This window comes from Juglans microcarpa x Juglans regia, chromosome 4D (assembly GCF_004785595.1).
Source record: "Juglans microcarpa x Juglans regia isolate MS1-56 chromosome 4D, Jm3101_v1.0, whole genome shotgun sequence".
NCBI classification, from domain to species: domain Eukaryota; kingdom Viridiplantae; phylum Streptophyta; class Magnoliopsida; order Fagales; family Juglandaceae; genus Juglans; species Juglans microcarpa x Juglans regia.
Genome location: NC_054600.1, coordinates 27,785,988 through 27,813,757, shown reverse-complemented (window position 1 = coordinate 27,813,757; position 27,770 = coordinate 27,785,988). Strand labels below are relative to the sequence as shown.

Genomic DNA, 27,770 nt, shown 5'->3' with positions numbered 1-27,770 from the left:
AGTTTTAAAAAGTAGTTTTTTTTAAAATAATAATAATAATAAACCCAAATATGCGGGTTTACATCCGGTTATTGCCCGATTTTTTTTTTGCTTATCCGAGCGGATAAATGCCCAATCTTTAAAACTTGGATCCGGATCCGTATCCGATTATGGCCGGATATTCGGATCCGGTTCTACACCCCTAATTATGATATGTGGATGGTGTGACTTTCAAATAGAATTATTCATTCACTTATAATTGGTGGATAACACGAGTCCTATCATGTGCTGAACCATATACAATCATCTTCGAAAATAATTAGTAATTTGTATTCAAGTTATACTAGTTATAAATATATGGGTAAATGCATCGGTTGCCATGAAATTTAAAATAATTACAAAATTATTTATTAGTTAATTTTGGAGCCTTTTGCGTTATCAATAGACTTTTTTTCCTTACAAAAGTTCCCAACACTTCCTATAATTTTAGAAATAGATAACATAAATTTGGCGAAAGTAGATTTCACTAATATATACGATATATATATATATATATATGACTATTAAATATTATAAAATTCACACACTCTTTCAATTCAAATATAAAATGTATTTTGAAAGGGCAGTAGAAAATCTTGAATTACAGACAAAACAGCAATAGATTTGGGGGGAGAAGCGAATCTCCTCTCTCTCTCTCACTAATTTATTTATTTATTTATTTTGTTGGAAACAATGAATCTGCCAAAATTAATGGGCACTAATAATTGGATTCCAATAATATAATAGAGGTACGGTCTCCCGAAGGCCTTAGCCCCGCCGTACACACGCCTGGCTGGGCCTCCCAAAAATAACAATAATAAATCTTCTAATCATCATTCATCTCTACCGATTTAGGGTTAGTTTGGGTAACAGAGCATTTATAATATTCTACTGTTATTGATTATTTTATTATTATTATATATATATATATATTTTTTACTATTATATTATTATCTTTTTTTTCATTATTATTTATAAAATATTTAAAATTATCTTATTATTCAAATGCAACCTTATGAACCAGGCATAATCAAAATTAAGCTCAAATTTAATTAGTTTGCTTAAAATATATCTACATCAAAGTAGCGAAATGTACAGTAATTTTTCTTCCAAGTCTCAATTGTTCTCTTGCACTTTGCAGCTACTTTTGAACGACGTGGTAGAAATCCTTCCCGCCCGGGTGTTGTGTTTTTTCACAATTTTCCTACGCTTGGGAGTTGGGAGATATAATTCATGACTTCATGCGTTGCCAACCTGGTTTCCAAATGAAAATTTCATATAATTTTTCTTTTTCATACTTTTTCTCTTTGATAAATATATTTGCTGAAAAAGTACGACCGTTGTAATTAAAAAAAAAGACATTTAAAAAATTATATCTATTAGACTAATATGAACGTTAGAAAATTAATTAATACTTTTTTAATAACGAATAAATATTCTAATTACCATTAAAATAAAAATGATAAAATTAATATTTTAATAGAATAATAAAAAATATGGAGAGTTTGTTATTGTTGAAAATTGACTCGCTAAATCTAAAAAAATAAATTTTTTAATCAAAATTTTATCAAAGAAGTATATTTTATTTGTTATTAGTTATTTCTTATAAAAAAGATTATTTATTGTTAAAATGAGTCTATTTTTATCTCAAATGTTCATTCTCGTCGCAAATATTATGTCCCAAATGCCCTTTATTTTTTGTAGTGGGACCCGAGGCAACTCGTATCATAATATATATTCACACACCACAACTATATATATATATATATATATATATATATATAATCATATTGCACTAACACCTGTTCCTTCTTAAATATTGTAATAATTCAAATTATTTACTTCGGAAAAAAAAAATATTAATATTGCAAGGATCGACCAGTTTTGTAACTCTCGCTTATTTTGTCTTGTTTTAAATGTTTGGTTTTATTTTTATTTATTTGCTCTTTATTGCAGATAGACGTTGAAAAGGACTTCCCTTTTTTAATGTTTATTTCAATATATTCACAAGCTGATTTATAATTTATATATATATATATATAGTGTACATAAATAATGATAAATATAACTATGAATTGAGCAAGTGTCGCGCACAATTTTTAAAAAATAATAGAATTTATTATTAAAAAATTATTATTTTTATGTGAATTTCATATTTATTTATTTTTTTTAAAAGATATACGTGACACTTGTATATTCTATAACTGCAAATATCATTTCTAATATATTTAATATAAAAATAATATTAAATATAAATTTTAAATAAACAAATATCGGGCATACCTTTTATAAAAAAATAAATGCAACTGATATAGAATATATTCAATTTTTTACACTTTTTTACTGTAAGGTTTACTTTTTTACAATTTAATATACATATCCATTTAAAACTTGTTCAAATCATTATTCTTAATGCAATTCATTACATTTTTTATTGTATACATGGAGGTATAATTTGCCTATCTATTTCTCAAGTTTATTAGGGGAAGGGCATGTCGTTCAGTACATCTATTCCAAGGTAGTACGTGTGAAAAGAAGAGCATCTGCTAGTATAAAGACCCGGTTTGGATATTACGATGAGATACAAACTATCTCATTTGAGCTGTACTCCATCTGCCTATCCGAATGGTAAAATATAAAATTTTATCTCATCTTTGATTTTTTCAACTAGTGCTACATTAATGCTACAGTAACAATATAGTATTACTACAGTTGATCCGTTATAAAGTTTCATCTGCCTCTATAATATTAGTACAGTACCGCTAACTATCACATTTTTAATATATATATAATTATATGTAAGAATTTTTTATTTTATTGTAATATATAATTAGAAAAATATATTTCAAATTTTATAAAATATAGCATAATAAATAGGACATAATTAGAATAATTTCGTTTAACAAAAAAATGAGTTCATATTTAGGAATATTGAAATAATCATGGCCAACTATAAAAAATATATTTTGGGAAAGTTAACATATTTATGATTTTTTAAATTAATAATAGATATTATTTATTCTTAATATATTCATAATATTTTCCACGCAATAATTAAAAATATTTTTTAATAATATGTGGGGCTACCACTTTATCAAATTCCTAAAAAATTAAAATCATATGATCTCATCTTAATGTCCAAACACGTTTATAAAATATCTTATCTCATCTTATCTTAATATTCAAATATATTTTTTTACAAACCACCTCATCTCATTTTAATTTAAAAATTTTATTACTATTTAAAATATATCATTTTATCTCATCTCATCTCATCTAAACTGTATAAATAAAACCTAAAGTTAGGCAGTGGCTGACATGACCCTGGTTTGTTGAATTTGTGGATGAGAACAAAAAAAAGTAAAAATAAATAAGACACTGCCTCTTCTCCGGCCAGCACATACTGAAATTGGCATGTCTCCTAAAGGTTCTCAAGGACAAACAGAACATTTATTCCTCTGAAATGCCAATACTAGGAAAATTCTGAGAGCTGACAAGAAAACATTTAAATACATGTAACCTAGTATTTTGTTTGATTGATTATGCTCTCTCTTAGAAAATTAGGTTGGGTTACTCTTCTTTTTAATCACGACTGGTCTCGTCTTGAACTATTGATATCAGCCGTCTAAATATTAATTGAATTCTTTAGCTAGGTTGAGGTGTAAGTTATGACTCAAACCCAACTTGAGAAAAAAAGTTGCAGCTTGATGTTGTGCAGACCCCTTTTGCCCATTATTATTTAGTCTCCGTTTAGATTTAGAGTTGATCTCAATAAATCACATCTCATATTATAATTACAATTTTATCAATTCTCATACAAAATATAATAAACAATTTAATTTTTTCAAACTTCAAAATAATAATAATATTTTATTTAACTTTCAACTTTCATCTTAATTCATTAGATCTCAACTCACTATTCCGATCACACCTGAGATTGTGCCTATGATGGTCAGTCCAAGTAGGGAAATCACTTCCGATTACCACATCCTACATTTTTTACTTTAATATCCATAAATGATATGTTTTCTGCGATTCATAAATAAGCATGCTTAATGTGTAGAGTTCGTGTAAATTGGTAATAGGCAGTCTGATAACATTTTAGGCAAAGTTGGCAAAGTGATGTAATTTTTTTTCGTTGGAACAAAGATGACACTTTTCTTTTTTCGAAATGATTTATACTGAAGTGTATAAGCATACACACTTATTTAAAAAGAAAATAGAGGAAATATAGGACTCACGTCAAAAAACTATTTTTTTTAGTGAATTCTATTTTTTTCAAAAATAGTCCGTGAAATTTGTATACTTTAAAATTGAATCCGACACTTATTTCACTTATTTTTTTACTGTGTTGAAATATAAAAATCATTATATATGGGAGATTTTAGGAATAACATTGTTACACCTTCTGAGACTGTAGCACGATAAAACTCACGGACTAGGCAATTTGGGGTTTTTTTTCATGCTTTTTTTAATCCCCTTAAATATTTTAAAATAATTAATAACATCATTAAAACATACATACTTAATCATTAAATAAAAAATAATAATCAAGACCCGAGCCAAAGTATTTTCCTGGAAAACATATCGGGCCGGGTTGAACTTATGCCTGTCCGGCCATGTTTCAATGGGGACATTCGAGAACTCGGATGTATATTTTAGGGCCTAAAGTGAAATCTTAAAGGCCCATCAAGTGCATGGACGTCACTCTTGTATTGTAACTTTTTTATGATACGTATTTTGTCAACAAAGCCCAATATTTCTACGGCCCAAATAGTCTATGCACAAATAACATCTTTATTTATACTGTTATTACAAACATTATACATAGAATCGTTACACCTCACACCTTCATCTAATCAATATGTAATTTATCATTTTTATCATTTTATAACAATGTTTAGTTACGCGTGTGTTTATATAAAATGAAAAAATGACAAATTACACGTTGATTAGGTGAATGAGTGCAATGTAAGGTTTTCTTGTAGAATTTCTCTTATTATTATCGTTTTAACAAACGAAAAAAAAGTTTCGTTTTATCTACAGGCTCTTTTGATTCTCCAAAGTATGCGACATTTAATAATCACACACGTAGAATTGAACGTGTTTCAATTTTAGTGAAAATCGCTGAATATACCAAGTTAATGAAACTTGTGAATGAAATCTATTATAGTATATAAAGAAATGGAATTCGTTCATTCACATTTTTAACATGATGTATCCAATGATTTTCTCCATAAACTACTCATATCTTAGGCAAACTACATTTCAAGACTGCTCTTTAAAAGCATCCTCTGTAATTAATAACGTTACCACAAATGTTATTGATGTTGGTCTTATCTTAGGTTCTTTGTTAATGAAACTATTTAGTGTTACCATTATAAACGAATATTATAGAATATTACTTATCTGATTTGTTAGTCTACTTGTTATAGCATCGAACTCGTTATTTATGCAGAAGTATATAAACTAACATAAAATTTATATATTTTTTAATGGGTCTTGTGATAAATTATACTAATATGTATGTAGCATATTTTTTTAGAAATTAGGATTGCTAATTTTTCAAGGTCTATATAGATTTATTTATTTTTAATAAATGATTGGTCTATACAAAGTTTTTATAATAATAAAATTGTAAAATGAATAATTTTATACGGGACAGACTATAACATAGATATAATGTTTCACGTATTATTAAACATAGACAAAACATTTTCTTCGCCTCTATGCTGAGTCATAGAAACATTATAGGCTGGAATTTTGCCAAAACAAATCTTGTAATTTTCATGATGACAGTTCAATCATCAATAACATACGTCAGGTGTTTGCATAAAGGAAGTTAAAAGGTGAAGCACGGTTGAATTTGAAAATGATAAGTGATTTATCAATGATATTTCTCACAATATTTTATATAATTAAAATTATTTTTATAAAATATATAATCAAGATAGGGGTTGGGCTGCCCCGCCCCCGCATGGGTGGACGGGCTACCCAACTCCCCCATGCAGGGTTGGGGGCTCCCGCCCCCCTCTTCCCCCTCCACATATATAATTTTTTTTAATATTTATATATATATAAATATATACAATTTATTAAAAACTTGAAATTGTATTTAAATTATTAGATTATTATGACCTCATCTATAAAGGTTGACCTAAGAGGTCAAGACAATCTAAAATTTAATTCTAATGAGTTTAAATTCTTTTTGTATTTATAAATTCTAATTATATTATAATTTAGATAACAAAATTTTTTGAACCTAAAAATAATTTTTTGAAGGAAAATGATTTACACATAATATTTTTCACAGCACTTTATAGAACTATATTTTAAATGAAGAGTATTTATGTAAAACATCTTATAAAAGTAATATCACTTTACAAAAATATTATCATCTTATAATATTGTTGTAAAATATATTGTAAAAATGTGTTGTGTGTATATCATTACTATTTTTTAAACCTAATAAGTTGGCCTAGGGGTGCTACTCACCTCTATGGGCAGGGCCACCCCTTCCCCTTTCCCGCCCCATGTGGGGCGGGGGTGGGGTTTTCGCCCCTGCCCGGTGGGTGAGATGCAGGGCGGATTCCCAATCAGTCCCGCTTCTATCTACTTAAAAAAATACTACATTTTACTTGATTTAAAAATTATTTTTAAGTATAAAAGTAATTAAAAATATATTTTTAAACCTAAATTATAAATTTAAATTTTGTAAATAGGATTATAATTTAAAAATTATATAATTTTTAAATTTGTTAATATATATTTTGTATAAATTATAGTGTATTAATTTTTAAATTATATACTTTTTAAAATTATTAATATATATTTTATAAACAAGTATAACAAATTGTAATATATATTTATATATACATAATATGTAAGCAGGACGGGGTGAAATTAGCCCTCCCTGCCATCCGTCCCCTAGAAGCCCTAGATGTGAGGCGGGGGGCCACCGCATTGGCAGAGCGGATTGGATTTGCCCGGCCCGGCCATGCGGAGGCGGCCCACCCCTAAGTTGGCCTAGCGCCGTCCCTGTCAGATGTAGCAAACCCAAAACGATGAAATCAATCAATCAAAGCAGACTAAAATAAACCGTACAAAACCAGTAAGACTGGGGAGATGGGGGAGTGGTGGTTCCGTGACGGAGAGTTATGGAGGCGGAAAGCTGATGGTCCCGCATTGGGATGTGGGTCCCTGATCAATCTAGTAAGCCATAGCTAAACCTTTTGTCCCTTTGGCTACACCTTTCCGTTTTTAGCAATGCTTCACCTTCTCCGGTCTCTCCCTCCTTTTAGACTACTCCTGCTCTTGCTTTCGTATTGTTCCATTTTACATCAGGAAGAAAGGAAAACAAAGATCGGGGGAAGAGAGATCATGGCGAGGGGTAAGATCCAGATCAAGAGGATAGAGAACGAGACCAACAGGCAGGTCACGTACTCCAAAAGGCGGAAAGGTCTATTCAAGAAGGCCCACGAGCTCACCGTTCTCTGCGATGCCAAGGTTTCGCTTATAATGATCTCTAGCAATAAGAAGCTCCGTGATTATGTCAGCCCTTCCACCACGTATGTGATCTCTTTCTTCTTAATCTTGTGTCTATCTTCTTCTGCTTACACGAACTACCTTTTCCCATTGTGGTACTGAAAATTTCTCCCCCTTTTTTCTTCTTTTGAAATGGTTAAAAATTTTGGGATTAGAACGAAACAAATATTCGATCAGTACCAGCACACTATGGGCGTCGATCTTTGGAGTTCGCACTATGAGGTTCTCTCTCTCTCTCTCTCTCTCTGTACACACATATATACAGATATTTATACATATACAGATAAAAAAACAGAACAAGGGGTTGGCCAAGTGGTGAAGGCTTGGTTGATATCACTCCCAAAGTAAACCTCATGTAAACAATCTTTGAGACACTTCTAGTTAAAAGATTTAACCAGTTTCAAGGAAAACTTCCAAAAATGCGATATACGGGATCGGGATTTACTCTGCAGAGTGGGTCCGAAGGATCTGCCTTGGAGAGATTCCTGACATTAAAATATATATATATATATGAAAAAACAGTCCCTTTATTCTAAGGATGGCAACATGTTCAGAGAATGCAAGAAGAACTGAAGAAGTTGAAGGACGTGAATAGGAGTCTAAGAAGGGAGATAAGGTAAGAAACTAAAAGAGAGACTCAAGAGCAGTTGTCATTTTGTTGTGTTTAGTGAATTACTGGAGTTGGTTGAGGGATATCTTTGCGTTGATGTTGTCTTTGTTATTATATTGACAGGCATAGGAGGGGTGAATCTCTGATAGATCTGAATTTGGAGGAACTGTATCATCTCGAGCAGAACGTAGAAAGTGCTGTCAAGGTTATTCGCGACCGCAAGGTTGGATCTACCCAAGCAAAATCCGGGTTTTACAGACATTTCTATTTACATTTTTGCTATCATTATGGCTGTTACTGTTATAAAGTCATTTGTTTTCATTGATATGATGTTTCTAATTGTGATGAATTTCGATTGGGGAACATAATTTTTTTCTGACCTTTTTAATTCTATATATTATATTCCTCCATATGTTTTCTCTTATCTGTTTCGTTGTAAATTGGATAAAGTTTTTTTTTATAAGAAAATTGGATAAAGTTATTAAAAGGTTAATCAATGGATTTATCCGTTTAAATCTCAATCGACAGGGAACGTTCACTGAAAGAACTCTGAAGATTTTTTTTTTTTCAGAACTTCATGCTCATGGGCTTTTTTTTTTTTAATCTCAATGGTGCTAGCATCCATGATTTTCTTATTTCTATATCAAGCAATGAACTTTTTTTTTAAGGTATTTCTCTTGTATACATCCCATGCACTTGGGCTGGGATGTACTTGGCCTGGGCTATATCTATTTTATTTCTCTTGTATAAAATAAAATTTTATTTTACCAATTAAAAAAAGTCTCATATCAAATCCACCCTTTTCACAATTCTGACACCAGTGGGAGTGTTTATCTTGAAGATACTTCACTGGGCATTTAAAATGACTTATGTAGGCAATGATACATTTGATACTCCTTTACAACTTATTTCATTAAAAATAATTTTAATTTTATAAAACTATCATCTATTTAAATTAGAGTAGTGAAATAGTTATAATTTTATCATGAGTATATGAGTAATGTTGCAAACCACATTACTGTCCTACTTCCATCCCACTTTATAAACGTAGCACTTTCCAACACCTTTGGATCACTTCTTATTTAACAAAAAAAAGGTAAATTCAAGGGTTGATGAACAATGACACCTTGTCATAATAGGATAAGTGTAGGATGATAGGTGTAATATGTAGGATTTTCCTGGATATGCTACGTATATTTAATGAACATTTATATATGTGTATGAAAGAAAGATTCGAAGACACAGTTGTGATCTCAGAACTCATTGAGGCTATATATGCAACAAGATCTGTTAATTTTGGGAAATTTATTTTTGTGGTGGAATTCCTTAAGTTGCATATAAATCATTTGGAGGTGTTTATCTACTTGAAAAAGCTTTACCAGCAGCAGCAATAGGATGCTGATAGAATGATAGTATTTCTTTTTCATGTTTGTCATGTTTAACGGAGTAGCTAGGGTGGTTCTGAGGTTAATTAAATCATCTAAGCACTAATGTTTTTGGTTTTGTGTTAAGCTACAGTACCACGTGATCGGCAAAAAGACTGATATTCTCAAGAAAAAGGTGAATCCAATCTTCAATATATGGTAATTAATATATTTCATTCTAACTTTATTTGTAATTAACATGTTTGGTTGTGTTCTTTCCCGGTTGCAGAAAAAGAGGGCAGAAAGCATACATAAAGTTCTTCTACATGAACTTGTAAGCGTCATCCTTTATAGCTTGATCTCTTGTAGTCTATGCACGCACACGCACACACGCATATTGTGATCTGAGACTTAAGTTGGAGAAACTAATAAATGGGACTTATAGAAGGAATCTTTTTTAACCTGATTAAGGTTGCAAGAGATGAAGATCCATACGGGTTAGTTGATAATGGAGGAGGAGATTATTGTGATCCTGGTATAATTGGATGCTCAAATACAGATTCTTGCATGTTTGCTTTACGCCTGCAACCTAATTTTCATATGGGAGAGGGGTCAGATCTCACAACTTACACCTTGCTTGAGTAGCACCTGAGGTCCTGCGAATTAAAATCCCAGATTTCAGTTACCAGTTCATTTATCAAGTTATTTGTAGTGCCAGTACTGTTTAAGGTTTGGGTTCGACTTTATGTAGCTGCAGAATTATCGTTTCTCGCCTACCTGTTATGATAGAATATGCAGTGGACTTGTTTGCTCTCTGATTGATAGTTATGATTCAAATTCGTTATCCTTGTTGAATGTCTAGCTATCCTTTCTCCTGAATTCTAGGATCTATAGTGGGAAAGAGATGGGCATTAAAGTTAGGGGTGAGCAGCGGGGCCCGCCACCCCACCCTGCATGGAGGACCCCTAGAGGGGGCGGGCTGACCCTAGCGGGGCCCTGCCCCGCACCCTCCCATATTTATAATAAAAAATATTATTTTTTATATTTATATAAATATATTGTATATAGATATATACAATTTGTTAAAAAGTTGACTGTTAAGTCCCATATTACTTAAATATGACTATTGTATTGCATTGACCTCGTATATAAAGGTTGGCATATGAGGTCAAGACAATCCAAAATACAGTTCTGATAAGTTTATATTCTTTTTGAATAAAATTTACAATTATATTATATTATAATTTGGGTTTAAAAAAATTAGATCCAAAAAAAATTTATAAACCCAATGGATTATTGGGTTGAGCGGGAGGCGAGGCGGAATGCGGTTTCAACCCCACCCCATGGTATCGGGGCGGAGGTTGAAAACCCTCCCCCGCATGGTGCAGGGCGGGGTGGGAAGGGGGTGCCCCCACACTGTATGGTGCTGGTAGTACCCCTAATTAAAGTGGATCCAACAATACTTATTGGTCATTTAGGTTGTGTTTGGTTGTTGAATCAAATTGAAATTCATCTGAAACTAATCATTGATAAGACTAATTACTTTTTCAGCGTTCATAAAAAAGTTAAATTTATCTTAACCTACATTTTAACTTAAAAAATTAAACTCGTCTCAATTTAAAAAAGTTAAACCATCTTAATAGGATCTATAAAATATTACTATTTACAATTCAATCCATCTCAACATTCAAATGAAATATGTTACAACCATAAATCTTTTGGGATCTATGTTGTCTGTCTACCACTCTAGGCTTTTAGAGTCTGAACATAAATTCTAGGATATCAAAATCTCGATCGCATTGTCTTTTTTCTGGTAAGAAAAAACAAAAAATCTTAAAGATTTAATTAAGATCTCATTTGATTATACAGTTCAGGTAAAATAAGATGAAATATTTTGTTAAAAATTAAATAAAATATTATAATAGAAATCTTTAATATTATTTTTATTTTAAAATTTGAAAAAATTTAATTATTTATTATATTTTATATAAAAATTTAAAAAAATTATAATGATTATATGTGATAAATTAATTTGGTTTTATATAACCAAATCAGCCTTCAATTGCTTCATCGAATCACAGCTTTCAAGTTACCTTCTCCGTCGATATTCAATCCCCGACTAGTCACGTGGGCTGTGTCCGAACAAATATTACAATTTAGAAATCTAATAATATGTTTAGAGAAAACTGGTTACTTCCTAGTCTTATGATTTCAATCTTTAAGGACCGTAAGAGAAAAATAAAGTAATAATAGAATTAATCACACACACGAATAGAAGGTTTATGTCATTTGGCAATATGTCATTGTCCGGTTTGGATTTATAATTCATCTCAACTCATCTCATTATTATTCATTATTATTTATCAACTTTAACTAATAAATCTCATTATTATTTATTATTATTTATCAACTTTAACTAATAAATCTCATTAGTATTTACAATTCATTTCAACTTATCTTTAAATTCAAACTGTATAACTAGTACATATATATGGCAAATCCTAATTTGCGGCAGTACAAGGGTTAATATATATATTAAACCCTAATTAGCAGGTCGGATTAAGATCCAGAAAATGAGTCCAACATTTTTCCAGCCTGGTTGAAAATCTTAAAAAAAAAAAAAAATGTAAGGAATCTTCGTTTTTTTAAATCATAAAATTGTACAGTCACAAGCCGAACGAAGCTGCGCACAAAATATTACTTTTACATTGACTAGCGAAAAGGGAAATATCTCAAATGAAAAGGTGATGATCCATTCTACACATGTGCGCGAGTTTTTGTAAAAAATTAAATGAAATGATTGATACAGGAGTTACGTTTGGATCTTGAGTTGAGCTCAATTTTTTATAAATAGTAATGAATTAAATAGTAAAAAAAATTATATGAGATCTATTTAAACTGAATTTAAAGTATATTTGAATGTTAATATGAATTTAATACTTTTTATAAAAAGTTAAAAAATGTTGTAAATCTAATGTATAAAGATGTATTAAGTTGAAAAAGATTGTGAGTCTTACGTGTAAATATGTTTTGAATTGAGATAAGTTTAGTAGTTTGAGAGTTATATATTTAGATGTTAGACTCAACTTAAAATTAGACTGAACTTAGCTGAATTTTACAATCAAATGCAGCTTTATTATTATTTTTAAGTAATAATCCCAGATTTAAAAAGTTAAAAAATTAGAAATTCGGATGTTAAAAATTTCATGTAGCTATGATTTGTTTGGTCTTAAATTCCAGAGATTATTGCCTTATGAATACAGTGGATGATGGGTGGCCGAGGAAAATCTATTGTAAATGGGTGGTTACTCTGATGAATCTCTTGTGGAAAGGCCAAAACAGAGCTCATTCATTCACTCGCATTTCATTAATATCATTAAGCTGTTACCCTTAAAAGGCAAAAAACAAATAGAATAATGAGAAAATCCAATTCCCCAAACTATACACATTATAAATTTAAAAAAAAAAAATTAACGTCTCTGTCTGATGTCATCATCAATAGCTCCCAAAAGTCATAACCAACAGCAAACAGCATTTAAAACCAAATCCTATAGTCAAGAACTATCATTAATTCTGAGATTGGTTTATCAGGCAGTGGCAAGCATTCTTCCATGCTTTCGCTAACACCTGACAGCCATTTAAGCCTTTTCTATTCAATTGAATTCTTTTTCGTGAGAACAACCTAATGATTGAGTACTGTATGTACATATACACACGTATCTTTAGTAGCTAATGTTCTAATATACATGAAATGGTATTTTTGTGGAAAGATATTGAATTGAAAGAGTAATTCGGAAAGATTGAAAAAATATGCTATTAGAGTTTTTGCTCAAAATTAAGAGCCTCAAATAGAATATAGATAGACGTGTTAAGTAGATTCTGTAACATTTATTATACCTTATATATATTAGGTAGTATTAAATGAGCAATGAATGTTATAGAGTCGATTTGATGTGCCTATATCTCTCACTTAAAACTCTCAATCAATCTTAATCAATTTCACAGAATATTAGGTTTGATTTAGATACAAAAGTGATCTCAACTCATCTCATCTAATCATTACAACTTTTCTAAAATTTCATACAAAATATAATAAACAATCTAATTTTTTCAAATCTCAAAATAATAATATTAAAAAATAATATTTAATAATATTTTATTTTACTTTTAATTTTTATCTCATCTCTATTCACTATTCAAACAGCACCTAAATATAAGTTATAACAACAAATAACAATATTCAACATTGGGATTTTCATATCAAAACTTATTATTTCTCTCCATATTTGTATTTATCACACTAGCCTATCAATAGCTTTATAACACCATTAATTTTAAACATCCAAAACAATCAAAATGAGCAGAAAAAGCGAAACAAATAAATTGCAAAAGAGGGAAAATCGAATACATTAAAATTACCTTTTGGGGAGGGCAGTGTTGATGACTTATTTCGTACACCGATTATCGCGCTTAGCTACTTGCAACACATATAAGGTGGTGGCTCAGGGCTTTAGGTAACTTCCGATGTTCAAGTTAGTATTGTTCTTCTTTAGAGAGAGTTTTAGTAAACTATAGAGCATGATAGCTAATTCTGACTTGAAGTTTGGCTTTTATATTGCTAGCCGAGGTGGTCTCTCGTCTCCTGTATTAGAGATACCTGACTTTCGTATGTGATGTTACCCTACTATTTCTAACGGAGAGTTGCTTTCTCAGGTTACATCATTGTGGCAGGTTGGTGGGCGTGGCCACTTCCGGCGTACTCCTATCAGTGATAAGGAGTCGTGTTGCGCAGACTATCGGGGACATGTTGTATTACTGCAATCCCTGCTCGCATGTGCGTCAATCTTTCGATGGCGTGACCCTATCATTATGTACATGTGTAGGGAGGTGTCAGGAATGTCGGCGTCTTGTCATTCTATGTTTGTCTCTATGTTGTTTGAGCTTTGGGCTTCTTCTCCTCCATGCAGCCCGTGGGTCGAGTGTAAGGGGGTTGATGCATGGAAGGCCCTTAGTACAAACTCGCCCCAGCCTGAGGGGATATAAGTGTCCCTCCCAATCGGGTCTAGCTCGACATGGGATTTCACATCCTCTCCAGGCAGTTTGATATCCAAAAACTGCCCAGTAATAATCGGACAAGTGAGAGAATTTTGGGCATATTGGAATTGCACGAGTTCACTTGGGCGGAGCACGGTCTGCCAAAATCGACATAGGTTAAGTCCTATTGATGGAACATGATAAGCTTATCTTTTTGTATGTCGAAGTGCTGCGGGCATGTAGAGATATGGATTAAGGAAGCATGATTTTCATTACTCGCGATGCTTTCATAGAAATACTAAGTATTTCTATTAATACAAATGTTATTGTGATTCTTTCAACCAATGTTTTGAATACCGTACTGGACGCCGTATAGGTCAAGGCACTGGAACGAAATATTTCGGTACCGGTACCGTTTCGGGATAGCGTTTCGGGATAACGTTTCGGGATAGTCGATATATGAATAAATTATATATATAAATATATATAAAAATTATATTCCAAAATAATAGTCTATATATAAATAAATTATATATAAATACATATATATATATATAAATTATAAATAGTCTATTCTAAATTGGGGGTTAAAAAATAAGCTTGTGGTTTGAAAAAACGAAAAAAAAAAATACAATTCGAAATATAGGTCGGTACAGGCCGAAATTCAGGCCGGTACGACCGGTACCGGTTGATACGGCCGATATTTTGACCGGTACGGAACATGTATAGTACCTGTACCGGCCGGACTGTCGAAACGAAAAATTTCGGCCGTACCAGCCGGTACGGTACAAAATTTAAAACACTGCTTCCAACTATATTTAGTATCATATATGTAGAGATTAGTGTATGGATTGTTACTATTAGATACAATGCCAAGCAATAGGTATGGTTGATGATGAAAAAATGTGAAGAAATAACAGCTACAGAGTGTAAAAATGCTGCGTATTTTTTTTGAAAAAAATGAATAAATATGAAATTCACACCAAAATACTATAATTTAGCTGAATTAGATATTTTAAAGTGAAGAGAGAGGCCTAATGTCATGTAAAACTCACACGATTTCAAATTTTTTTTTTTTATCCAAATCATCTATTTAATTTATTCAACATCCATAGAATTTTTATTCAAATGAGAGATACGCAAATGGTTTGAGGGACTGTCCTGTTAGCCTCGAATAGGGCTGCAAACGAACCGAGTTGAGTCGAATTCGAACTAGGGGTCGCGAGCTTGATTAACATATATATCTGCTCGAACTCGACTCGAGCTCGAAAAATATTAGAGATTTCTGATCGAGCTCGGCTCGCCTAACATATATTAAGATCGAGCTCGGTTCGAACTCGAATACCAAAAATAAACAAGCTTATACGAACTCGAGCTACTTGACTCTGTCTGGACTTCACAACTTAAATACTTGTTTCAAGTTTCATGGCATGGGTTCAATGGTGGAGGGAGACACCGACAACAACACACAGATGCAGAGGAGAGAGAGAGCTGTAGGGAGATGGAAGAGGATGAGGCACAGCGGTAGTGGCGCGAGGTGGACAATGACGAAGAGGAGGTGCGGCGATGTGCAGATTCTCTGCAGCAGGAAGAAGAAAGAAAGAAGAAAGAAGACGAAAAAAGAAAAAAGAAAGAAGACCAAACAAGAAAGAGGAGAGGGAGGCTGGGGGGGTGGGGACGACGCATTGAAGAAGAAAAGAAATAAGAAGGGGCTCTAGGTTTTATCATGGTCAAAACACATAGCTTAATCAAAAGGGGCTGGACCCTTACTTGAAATGGGCTGGACATCAACTTCACACACAGTTCAAAAGAAATAAAACACTATAAATAAACTACAAAAAGCCTAAACTCAAAAGACTAAAATAAAATAAATAAAATACATTAAAATAAAATACACCATAACCTTAACAATTAAATAAATAATATAATATATATAGAAATATTACGAGTATTGTGACGAGCCCATAATGAATCAAATCGAGTTTATACAAATTTTGTTCACGAGCCTATACCGAGTTGAGTCGAGATTACACGAGTTTAGCTCGTTTAATATTCGAACTAATATTAGTGATCGCGAACAACTCATTTATCAAATGAACCAAATCCGAATCGAGTTTATACGAGTCGAGCCCAAACTGTTCACGAGCAACTCTATCCGTTTGCAGCCCTAGCCTTGAACATATAGTCTGCAGTCTGTCATTGAAGAATAATGTGATGATAGTCCTAGTCCAAAAGGAGGGGTTTTGGCACGTGCCGTCCACCTGGCTAGATTTCATGGTCTCAGTCACCCTGACCACTGTGGACCCAATTGTCCACGTTTAGAAAACCCCGGCCCTTTTCGTTAGGTTTTTCTCTAAAACCCCAAATGTTTTTCCCTTTCTTCTTTCACGCTTAAGTCCATGAGTGACAACTTTCTCAAGTTACAAACACCGCTTTAGAGGCGATAGAAAATGCACCGCTCTAGATAGAGAATATTTAGAGGGGAGAGAGAGAGAGAGAGAGTTTCAGACATGGGAGCTCTTGCTCCAGCGTCTTCTTGGAATCCCGAAGATGACCTTTTGCTGAAGAACACTATTGAGGTAAAAGCTTGCAACTCACCCATGGCGTTCTTTCTTTTAAGCTCTTTGAAGATTGGCGTTGTTTCAGAAGCTAGTTGTAAAACCCGCTTCGGTTGTTGACTCGATTGTGCTCCTCTTTAGCTTTGTTTTGTTCTTTTTTATGGCAATAATTGTGTACTCATGGCTAAATTGCTTTGTATTCGGAAAATTTGGGAGCTATATATATATTTTTTAGTGCATTGTAGGAGTTTAATAATTATTTTGCTACTTTTTATAATAGGCATCGTGCCTGTTTCCTTTTTGAAATCTTGGGTCCATTGTGTTGAAGGAATTGTTTGAGACTAAAAGAGTTATCGGCTTGATTGCTTATCCACCTAGATACTTAAGCTTTTTTATCGGTGTAAGATTTCAATTGGGGTAATGATACACTTAATCAACCAATGTAATTGTGACACTTCATTGAAAAAATAATTTCAATTGTACATAACTACCCTTCATTTTAAATAAAGTGAAAAAATAATTGTAGACTAACTGTAGGTTTATCATTATCAAAGTAATCCCAAGGGTGGCGTAATGGTCCTTGGCTGAGCTGTATAAATCGGATATCTTGGGTTTGAGAAGCCAGTGTTTTGAATACCGTACCGGATGCCGTACCGGTCAAGGCACTGGAACGAAATATTTCGGTACCGAAACCGGTACCGTTTCATGTACCGTTTCGGGATAGTCGATATATGAATAAATTATATATAAATACATATATATATAAATTATAAATAGCCTAGTCTGAATTGGGGGTTAAAAAATGAGCTTGTAGTGTGAAAAAATGAAAAAAAAAAAAAAAATTAAGACCGAAATATCGGCCGGTACAGGCCGAAATATTGGCCGGTACGGCCGGTATTTGGGCCGGTACAAATATATATAGTACCTGTATCGGCCCAGTGGCTGATACGGCAAATACCGGCCGGTACAGTACGGTATTAATAACAATGTTTGAAACTCCACATTTACGCTCTTGGGAGCATCAGACTGAAGTATTTTCCCTTTGAATTATCTTAGGTGCACTTGCGGGAAATCTGGGATTAGTTAGAATTTTAGCCCGGACATGTGGTGCCAAACTAAAAAAATAGTATAAGATTTGAAGCCCTGGCTAATCAAGGAATTTGACCCATGGTAGATAGGTTAGCGATCGGGGTTGGAGAATACTGTTGAATAGGTCGTTTGGAGACAGACTCCGACTAGCTGTCCCATATCCTGCCATAGGTGGCATGGTGGTTCTACTGATATCTCTTCGCCATTGGTTAAGAGCATGTGTTTGGAATCAAATTGTCTTGGTGCTATATTTAGAAGCTAAATATGGTCTCATCAATTCAATGGGTGTTAAAGAGTGTCATTGTAGGTAATATAGTAGTTTTCAAAGTGTCAATATCAAATGTCTCCATAAATTGATGTTTCTGTTTATGTACCTGTGATATCTTGGAAATCTGAGAAACATTTCATTATTAGATTTAACTAAACCATATTTTGGATGATGTGTGAAAATGGAGCGAGCTGTCGCCTTCAGAAGTTCTTGCAGTCATGGGACATTCAGCGTTAAGCTCCCCAAAATATAGTTTTTTGGGCATGGTTCTTGTGTGTTTGAATATTTTTGCTAGCAGCTCACATGTATTTATGCCTCTGAGATTCATAAGCATATTTGACATGGGGGTTTTTTACCCTGGCAGAATCAACCGGGAAAGAAGACACATTGTAACCATATGTCATAGGGTTGTTTCTGATAAAATTTCATTTCTTACTTAAACAAATAAATCATAGGGTTGTTTTGTTGCTTCTCCTGAGATTTGACAACTCAAAAAATCTCCTCACATCTCAAACAAAAATTTGAGATGTGAATCACTTAGACCTCCAATTATGTTAGGTTTAAGCCTGGAGGCGTGGATCTAAAGCCTTGTGATTCTTCTATGTTACTAATAAAGGATAAAGAAAATAATGGGATTGGGTGAGATAATGGATTTATTACAGGTCCATCCATATAAATTGGCAGACATTTCATGGAAAGTGATGTGCTTATGCTGATAGATTGTGCCCCCAATCAATAAAATGAAAGAATCTGTGTATGTTAGTTGGGATTTGAATTCAATGTCACCTGATAGGCAAAATCAGATGGGTTGTGGTTGAATGATTATTTCCATGTGGTTTTTCAGTTGATGGTTGTGATTATTCATTCCCTGTTAATTTGCCTTGATGTGTGACAGATGAAATTGATTAAATTCTGCAGCGAATGGGTATTTATTCATTTCCATTTGTAATATTCTCTCTGTTATGCCTATCAGAATGTAGACGGGTATTTACAAAGGCTCCGGAGATTTTTTGATTGCTGCTTTCCAAGTTTTTTTAGAAATTAGCACTTACTTTGTTATGGTTGTGCATGTCCATGTGCGTGGGGGTGTTTTTTTTTTTTTTTTTTTTTTTTTTTTGTTGTTGTGTGGGGGGGGTTAACTGTTTATTAACTAGAGCTTATTCGCTGGGGCCCCACAATTTTTATCAACTTCAGAAACCCTGTTTGACTTTATTGATTTTGTTGATTACAGGCTGGTGCTTCTCTGGAATCACTTGCTAAAGGCGCTGTGCAATTTTCACGAAGATTTCCTGTTCGAGAACTGCAAGATCGGTGGCATTCTCTCCTTTTGATCCAGTTATTTCTGCAGAAGCTTCTGCTCGCATGATTGCAATTGAGCGTGTAGCTACAACTCTTCCATCAAAATTCAATAGATTTGGCAACTCAAAAGAAACCAAATCCATTTGTGGTAAGAGAAAGGTTGGAAGCGTCCGTAATTGTTATTATGCTCTGCGCAAAAGGATATCAATGAGCCATTTAACTTCATGGATCTGAGTTTTCTTGTGGCACCTGGCAATGGAAATTACATCAGGAATGGAGATGAGCCTTTATCTGGAGATTGCATTTCTGGAGATCCCATTTCAGATAATTTTGGACTCCAAGGACCAAATTTGGATGTTATGCATCCTGTTTTTCAGCAAAACCTGATGGATGGTGGCAATGCCATTGGTAGTACTGCTGCTGCCACCCATGCCTTTCATCCAGGACTTCGGCAGCCAGGTGAAGAAGATTTTCGTATTGGGCAAGACACTATACATGAAGAAACTCCTCATACTTTTGACGAAAATATACATTTTATTGGTAATAGCTCTGGGGCTGAGGAATTGGGTCAACCAGAACAGTTTCTGGCGCACATTCTGTTCAAATTTGATGATTTAGGCATGGAGCCCTCATCTACAATTGATTGAACTGATAATGATCAAGGAAATATCTGCTCTGACTTTGAAGGCAATCAGGTGTTCATTTCACCTATGTCGGAGTGTGATGCATCGTTTCACAGCTTGGGGTTTTCATCACCACTTCATGGATTGCCTCTATGGAGAACAGTTGAGGGCATTGCAGAACCATCTATGGGAGTTAATCCTGGTCTTGGAGAAAAAAATCTCCACTCTGGAGATTGGTTCGAACTTCCTAATGATGGCGAGGCAAGAAATGCAACAACATCAGTGTATGATGGTCATTTAGACTGCAAGTTAAAAGCTGAAATGCCCTGTGATAATTTATAGTCTGACTAGTGCAAAAGGTTATCTGGAAGAACTGACCAATTCTCTTTTGGATTTTACAAATGAGGAAGAACTTCTTTTCATGGATGTTGATGGAAAAGATGTTATTGATAAATCTTACTTTGATGGCCTAAGCTCACTATTGTTGAATTCTCATAGTGATGCAGGTCAAGATCACACACTCAGTGCAACTGAACCACAGGCATCAATAGTTCAAGAGACATATTTTAAGAATCCATCTATTGCATGTCCAGGAGAGTTAGAGGATAACATGGGGTCTCAGTGTGATGTTGGCCATGTAGTTCAAGATTTAGGTGCCCAAATGCTGTCATCTTCATTATCTTTAAACTCTTGAGTTTTATATCCGAGTGAGGGAGTTATTTGCTGTATATTAAACACTGAGGATCCAGAAATACCATGCAATGATGATTTCAACCCACCAAATCGGTTTTCCTCATCATCAGGTACCTTTGTAGCTCAGCAAAGTTCTCAAGAAGCTAATAATCATATATCTTCAACTGTTAATGATATGTCGAGTGGTCAAAGAACTCGTGAAAAAGGTCTGGTTTCTATGCAGAGAGGAGGAAAAAAAAAAAAGGGTGAGTTTCATTCATGTTCTATGATGATGGGCTCACATGTGTCAACTGAAATGGGTCTAAAGAATCCAATTGGAGATGGGGTTAAGTTTGAGTTGTCCTATAGTGACTATGCACATGTGGCGTCTAAGGGTGGTGGTTCAAAACAAATAAATTCATCAAGTCTGAGCACTGATGCTCTTCGACCCGCAATTCCAAAGGAAGAGAATGCCGAAGTTCCACCCACAAAGCATCTGAGTGATAACCAAATGGATTCCTTCATAAAGGGGCCGTCTCTTTGTTCTGATAGCTTTAGAGGTTGTACCCGAGCAAATGCTAATCGCGTCAAACAGGAACTAGATGCACCAGCTGCAATTCAAGATTATCAATCAACACAAACAGAGGCTGGGCCTTTTGATATTGCTGAACCTGTAGAAATCCCTCCAATATCAGATCAGGAGGGGCTACCTATCAAGAGTGATGATGAAGTACCTCATTATTCAGATATTGAGGCAATGGTAAATGCTAATTTGCTCTCATCTATGATTAGTGGATAATTTATTTCTCATCTATGATTTCTTTGTCATAGTTTTTTTTTTTTTTTTTTGAAAACTTTCCCTTGCAGATACTTGATATGGACTTGGATCCCGAGAACCAGGATCTTTACTCTAGTGAGGAAGGTATTCTCAATCTAGGATTTCATAGAATGATCCGCTCTTCATTACTTCTTTGCCTATTCATCAGGATGGTCTGCACTTAGAGTTTGGCAATTCTTGTCATTGTCTACTTTTACCGTGCTTTAAGTATATGGAGATGAAATAATGAGGACATTCCTTTTCATTCTTTCGCTGAAGAAACTTCATGGTGGGGTATTTTGTAGCAGATGATCTTTATTTATATGTGTGCCGTGCTTACTTCTCAAGTTGATGGATGGCATGTGGAATCTATGCAAATATAACATAGATAATAATATGGTTTCTTGTATCTGAATTGAATTATTTTATATTGTGTTGATCTTATTATTAATGTGGTGGGAATTTATACATCTTTTTGTTACATTTAAATTGACATTCAACAAATAATGTGCGCACATTTTTTGTGTGCTCGATTTAGATTCTCATGCTTTTGGTGTTTACTTTATGTATTGATGAACCTATCTGTTCTGAGATGTGTTCAAATTGGTCAAAATATACCGAACAGATTATTACAACATCTATTCTTAGATTACTTTTCTCTTCACTCTCTTACTGTGTGTGAGACTACCTGACAATGAATGTTTGTTTTCTTTAATAGAACACTGTATATTCAATTGTAGTACCCTGGATGGTTGAGATGAACCTTCGTTAACTTGAGCAATTCAGAAAATCTTTCATGCTTTGCCTCCACCATAAGTGTCCATTGAATGCTTATCTTTTGGTAGGCGTCCAATTTTAATACTGAGAAAGTTAACATCTTGAATTTCTCTTCTTGTAACATATGCATACTATATTCTTCATGTGGCATATGATTTTCTTTTGTTCTCTATATGCAGTTGCAAGATATCAGGATGAGAAAACAAAGAGGGCAATTGTAAGGCTGGAGCAGGGTGCTCATTCTTGTATGCAAAGAGCTATTGCATCTCATGGAGCATTTGCCATTTTGTACGGGCGATTTTCAAAGCACTATATTAAAAAATCTGAGGTATGTCAATGCTACAATTATTTCCCCAACCTGTTCCATGGCTTGCCGCCAATTTAAAGGTAATTTCTGAATTAGGTGCTGTTTGGATAGTGAGTTGAGATAAAATTTGAATAAAATATTGTTAGAATATTATTTTTTTAATGGTATTATTGTTTTGAGATTAGAAGAAGATGAATTATTTATTATTTTTGTGTGGGAATTTAGAAAAGTTGTAATGATGAGATAAGACGAGATGAGATAAAACACTTTTACTATCCAGACGGGGCCTTAATGATCTAAATTTTAGGACAATAATTGTGTAAGTATTGTTATAGCTATTTATTTAATTTTGTACCCAAAACTCCCAGACAACAATTATTCTAAACTGGTATGGTTATGCATGATCTGGTTTAATGGGAGTGGGTCTCAGAGCCTGTAACCAGTCAAGTGAGAGGGCATGATTATGAGGCAGAACTGAGTTTGAATTTCACACACACCTAATGATATGCACGAAATTCAATTCAAAAGAACTAGGCTGTTAAATTTTCATTGTTTGTGTCAAATGGGGAACTGACACAACTTAATAATTAAATGGGAAGTTTGCAGGACCTAAAAATGAAAGGTGCTTTTTGGACTTGATTTCTGAATTGATACAGGTTTTGATATGAGAAACTCTACTTGCAACCTGGCTGGGGAACCCCGGTGTAACTGGGCGCTCCTTTCAATGGACAAATTTTATTTTTTTCTGTTTTTCCTCTTCATTTCGTTCCCTCGCACTCTCTATCAATTTTTTTCTACCCTCTTCTTCCTCTCATTCTCCCTCTCGATTTCACTCATTCTCCCCTTCCCCCCCAAGCACAGAGGTACCCCTTCGTCTTCCCCAAGATTCTCTGCCAGAGAACCAGAGTCTTCTTCTTCACATGACAGTTCTGCAAAAAAAGTACATCAAAAAAGCTTCACCAAGATCCGTTCTATGCATTTAGGTCGAAGCTATTTGTGGGGATTTTTCCGTAGCCAAACGATCCCAAATTTCTTTATTTGAAATATAGTGTTCGTGCAAAAAAAAATCGAAACCCTTGACATGTTTAGATTGTTTTCTAAGTACAAACGAACCTAGAAGAGGAAGGAATAAAGAAATGAAAAGTACCAAATTGCGATTCTGAGTTGGAGGACCCACTCGGTTTGCTCCAAATGCTACCAGGAGTAAATTTGTGAGCTTTGGTGGTAAAGAAATAATGGGTGCCACGGCCACAAACGCAGATCAACCTTTTGAAACCTTTAACGATTTGTGATTTTCAGTCTGGTTGTGATTTGTAGCCTGTCTTCACTGTTTTCTCAGCTTCAGTCTGGTTGTGATTTTATTTATTTAAATATCGACTAACGTGGCATACTGCCACGTCATCCGATGCCGCGGGGGTTCTTCACCGGCGATTGTCTATAGAAGAACTATTTTGATATATTATAGACCAGAGCAAGCCAGTGAAAAATGAAATTTGCAAATTATCACTAGGCTACATGTCATTTGTTTCTGCAGGTGTTACTTGGTAAAGCATCGGAAGATGTTACTGTCGACATCAATTTGGGAATGGAAGGGCGCATCAATAAAATATCTCGTCGACAGGTGAGATTTTCTATGGTCATCTTGGTTATTCACACTAATAATAACACTTCTGCTTTGATCTCTCTCCTAAAATTATAAATGTAAGGATTGTCTTTTTTAGGTCTCTGTTGGTATACCCGCAGTATCATGTTGTTTCATCTTTTATAATAAGTTAAACTTTATGGAAGTATTATGTCTACAAAGAGAATAATAAAAGACTACAAGCTTATGCTTGATGTGGTAGTATCATATAGTAAAGTTATTTTTATTGGAAAGCATATGTGGTATATCACATCAATTCAGGTCAGTCCATCAATTTATGTTCTTTTTTTTTTTTTTTTTTGTTAAATTCTCTTTGCAAGTCTAGAATTTCTCAAAGTTCATTAACCATAAAAAAGTGATACACAATTACAAAGGGAGTATACAAGAGGTAAACCTAGAAAAGAAAAAGAAACAAGCAATTAAGTCTGGAAAGATAGAAATAAAAATATATATATATATATGATTATGAGCAACAAGCCAATTTTTGATAACTGCACAATCGAAAAGGTTTCTAAACATAAAGCCTTTGAGGTCTGCCATCATCTTCTCACAATCCTCAAAATTTCGATAATTTCTTTCCTTTCAAATTCACCCCAATGAACATGACAAGCTAATTTTACATAGTGAGTCACAAAAAGATCCCACAAAGTAAGCATACAAATTGACATGACTTCATATGATACGTTAAATCTACGTTACAATAAAAGTAGGTTTACAACCTAACGTATCATATCAAGCTACGCCAATTTGTAGGCTTACTTTTGTGCAATCTTTTTGTGGCTAAAGTATTTTTCAAACAGAAAATGCAGTTCTGTAATGAACATGCAAGCTCATAGTATAGCAAGAGATAATCGATTGGTTCCCCACCCTTTTTACACATGCAACAACAATCAATTAAGAAGACAAGTGGTTTAGCTTCATCTGGAATGCCACTGCTTTTATCCTGATAGCCACTTTTTATCTTTAGATAGTCTTGATACATCTATGTATACTTGGACTATGCCTACTCTTTTGGTAATAAGATTTATAATTTAATTAAAAAAGAAGAAGATATTCTTGATACACTTCTTGCTAACCCAACAAAGTGTATATATATGCTTAACTTGAAGTGGATTAACTTACTCCTTTCTTCATCTGCTAGGCTATTATAAAGAGGGACAAAGCTGGATCATTCCATCTGAAAAATCTTGGCAAGGCTCAATTTCAGTGAATAACAAGGAAGTAGGCCCTGGTCAGAGTCTACCCCTCATCACCAGTTGTTTGATTGAGGTTCTTTCTCATAGTTTCTTGAACATGTATATAATCGAAAGGTATCAAAAGTTGTGTGCCATGTGTCTGCGATTGTATCTTTGCTATTAGAATAATCCCCTAATATGCTACCATTATTTGGCACCACCCAGTCTTGGTGGTAATTATTATCCTTCATTTAATTGATAAATAATAGTCTGATTTTTTTTATTTTTCTAAAAAGAAAACTCTTTTCTGTTACCAATAGCTGCATCCTAAAATTGCTCTTTTTATTTAGAAACGCTGTTTGCACTTATTTTTGCCCCAATTTCTTTCTGTTATTCTCTGATCCATCAGGCACATGCACAATGGTGTTGTGAAGAAAGTTTTGCAATGCATCAATTGAATAATACATACTTTTCATTATATTTTGACATTGATGATAACCTCAGAGTCGGATCTTTTAGACTCATAATACTGATATCTGCAGACAGTGGTTCCTAGCGGCATATAACAATACACTTCTGTTATAGTGCTGAAGTTGTCTAAAGGGCATGTAGTGAGAATTCTCAGATTAGTTTAAATTGACTTACAGCAATAAGGGGAATACCATTACTTGAGAGAGTTATATTAGTTTATGATCGATTGAACTTTTGAGGTGATTCATGACAAATGGTAAATTTGCAGATACGGGGAATGCCTTTTGTATTTGACATGAACCAAGATCAGGTGCAGCAAGTATCTAAATAACATCACCAAGAATAACCATACCCAGGAGCATCAACCGTGTGGATCATAGCTCGGTCGGGTTGACTGATATACTTATTACAAGGTGCCCATTTTTTCCGCAATTTCTGGGTTTCTTTAGGAAGCTGTATTCAGTCTGTTGTATTTAACAGCAAACTGATTATTAGAAGGTGCTCATTTTTTCCTGAGTTTATTGGAGAAGCTGTATTGAGTCTCTTGTATTTAACAGCACTTTTTGGGTTTCCGCTCTGTTGTCCAGATCTTTCTCTTTATCTTTTCTTTTTCTTTTTGTAAGTTGGAAGCCATTTTTTACTACAGGATTGAATTTATATGATAACAATTTTTTCTTTTTTCCTAACGGAGTTCAGCAGTTAGAGCCCCTTACCCCATCATACATATAGAGAGAGGCATCGTCTATTATCCTAAGGTGCTGTAGAACTTTACTGAATTAGACCGGTACGTTGTGGAAGTTGGGATAATAAATTCACAATTACGCAAGAGCCGTAATTGGGTTTTAATCAAATTCAATTAGTTTTCTGGGCAAATAGAATTTCAAATATTTGGATCTTCACGTTCTTTCCTTTGGGTTGATGTTCTCGGAGTATGTTATTGTAATCTTGAGTCCTTGGACTTTCAACTCGGATTTTTGGGGATGATGATATTTAGCCCGTTCGGATTTGAAATTTACTTTAATTCATTTTGACTCATTTCATTTTATCATTATAATTTTTTTAAATTTTTAAATAAAATATAATAAATAATTCAACTTTTTAAAATTTTAAAATAATAATAATATTTTATTCAATTTATCTAAAACTATTTCAACTCATTTTTAAATCCAAACGGGACTTAATAAAGGGAAAATGATATCATATAGAAAAGTTACCGATTTTTCATTTTATTTTTTATATTTTTTTATTTAATTGTTAAAAATATGTTTTTTTAATGAATCTGGGAATTTTTTAAAAAAATATTTAAAAAATTGTTTTAAAAAAATACAAAATAAGAAAGTACATTACACTTCTGAGTCATCGGGAGTCACTCTCGATTGATTTAGCAGGACTCTTAATAACGATGCTCGAGGATCAGAAAAGAATTACGTTCGTAAGCGTCGTGCAGTTGCTTTAAAAAAGAGTTGAAGTGATTGCGCGATACTTGTTTTAAAAATTAATT

General features: G+C 33.5%; 1 protein-coding gene and 1 pseudogene across 2 annotated transcripts; both read left to right on the top strand.

Annotated features, from left to right (window-relative positions):
* The first annotated feature begins 7,047 nt into the window (after positions 1-7,047).
* Positions 7,048-10,352, top strand: LOC121261650 (agamous-like MADS-box protein AP3). 2 transcript variants are annotated; one of them, XM_041164119.1, is made up of 8 exons: positions 7,048-7,230; positions 7,363-7,586; positions 7,719-7,785; positions 8,118-8,179; positions 8,297-8,396; positions 9,692-9,733; positions 9,827-9,871; positions 10,009-10,352. In XM_041164119.1, exons 1-8 carry the CDS (start codon positions 7,144-7,146, stop codon positions 10,180-10,182), a joined length of 801 nt encoding a protein of 266 aa, XP_041020053.1. In that variant the 5' UTR covers positions 7,048-7,143; the 3' UTR covers positions 10,183-10,352. The 2 variants fall into 2 exon arrangements, with proteins under 2 accessions (XP_041020053.1, XP_041020052.1); XM_041164118.1 differs by having other exon boundaries at positions 9,686-9,733.
* Positions 10,353-16,876: 6,524 nt separating this feature from the next.
* LOC121260267 lies at positions 16,877-26,951 on the top strand (annotated as a pseudogene).
* Positions 26,952-27,770: the final 819 nt, after the last annotated feature.

Excerpts from the sequence above, each read along its gene's own strand:
- LOC121261650 (XM_041164118.1), top strand. The coding sequence starts at position 7,144 with ATGGGGGAGTGGTGGTTCCGTGACGGAGAGTTATGGAGGCGGAAAGCT. Across the intron at positions 8,180-8,296 it reads AGTCTAAGAAGGGAGATAAG|GCATAGGAGGGGTGAATCTC; the intron begins GTAAGAAACTAA and ends TTATATTGACAG. Across the intron at positions 9,872-10,008 it reads AAGTTCTTCTACATGAACTT|GTTGCAAGAGATGAAGATCC; the intron begins GTAAGCGTCATC and ends AACCTGATTAAG.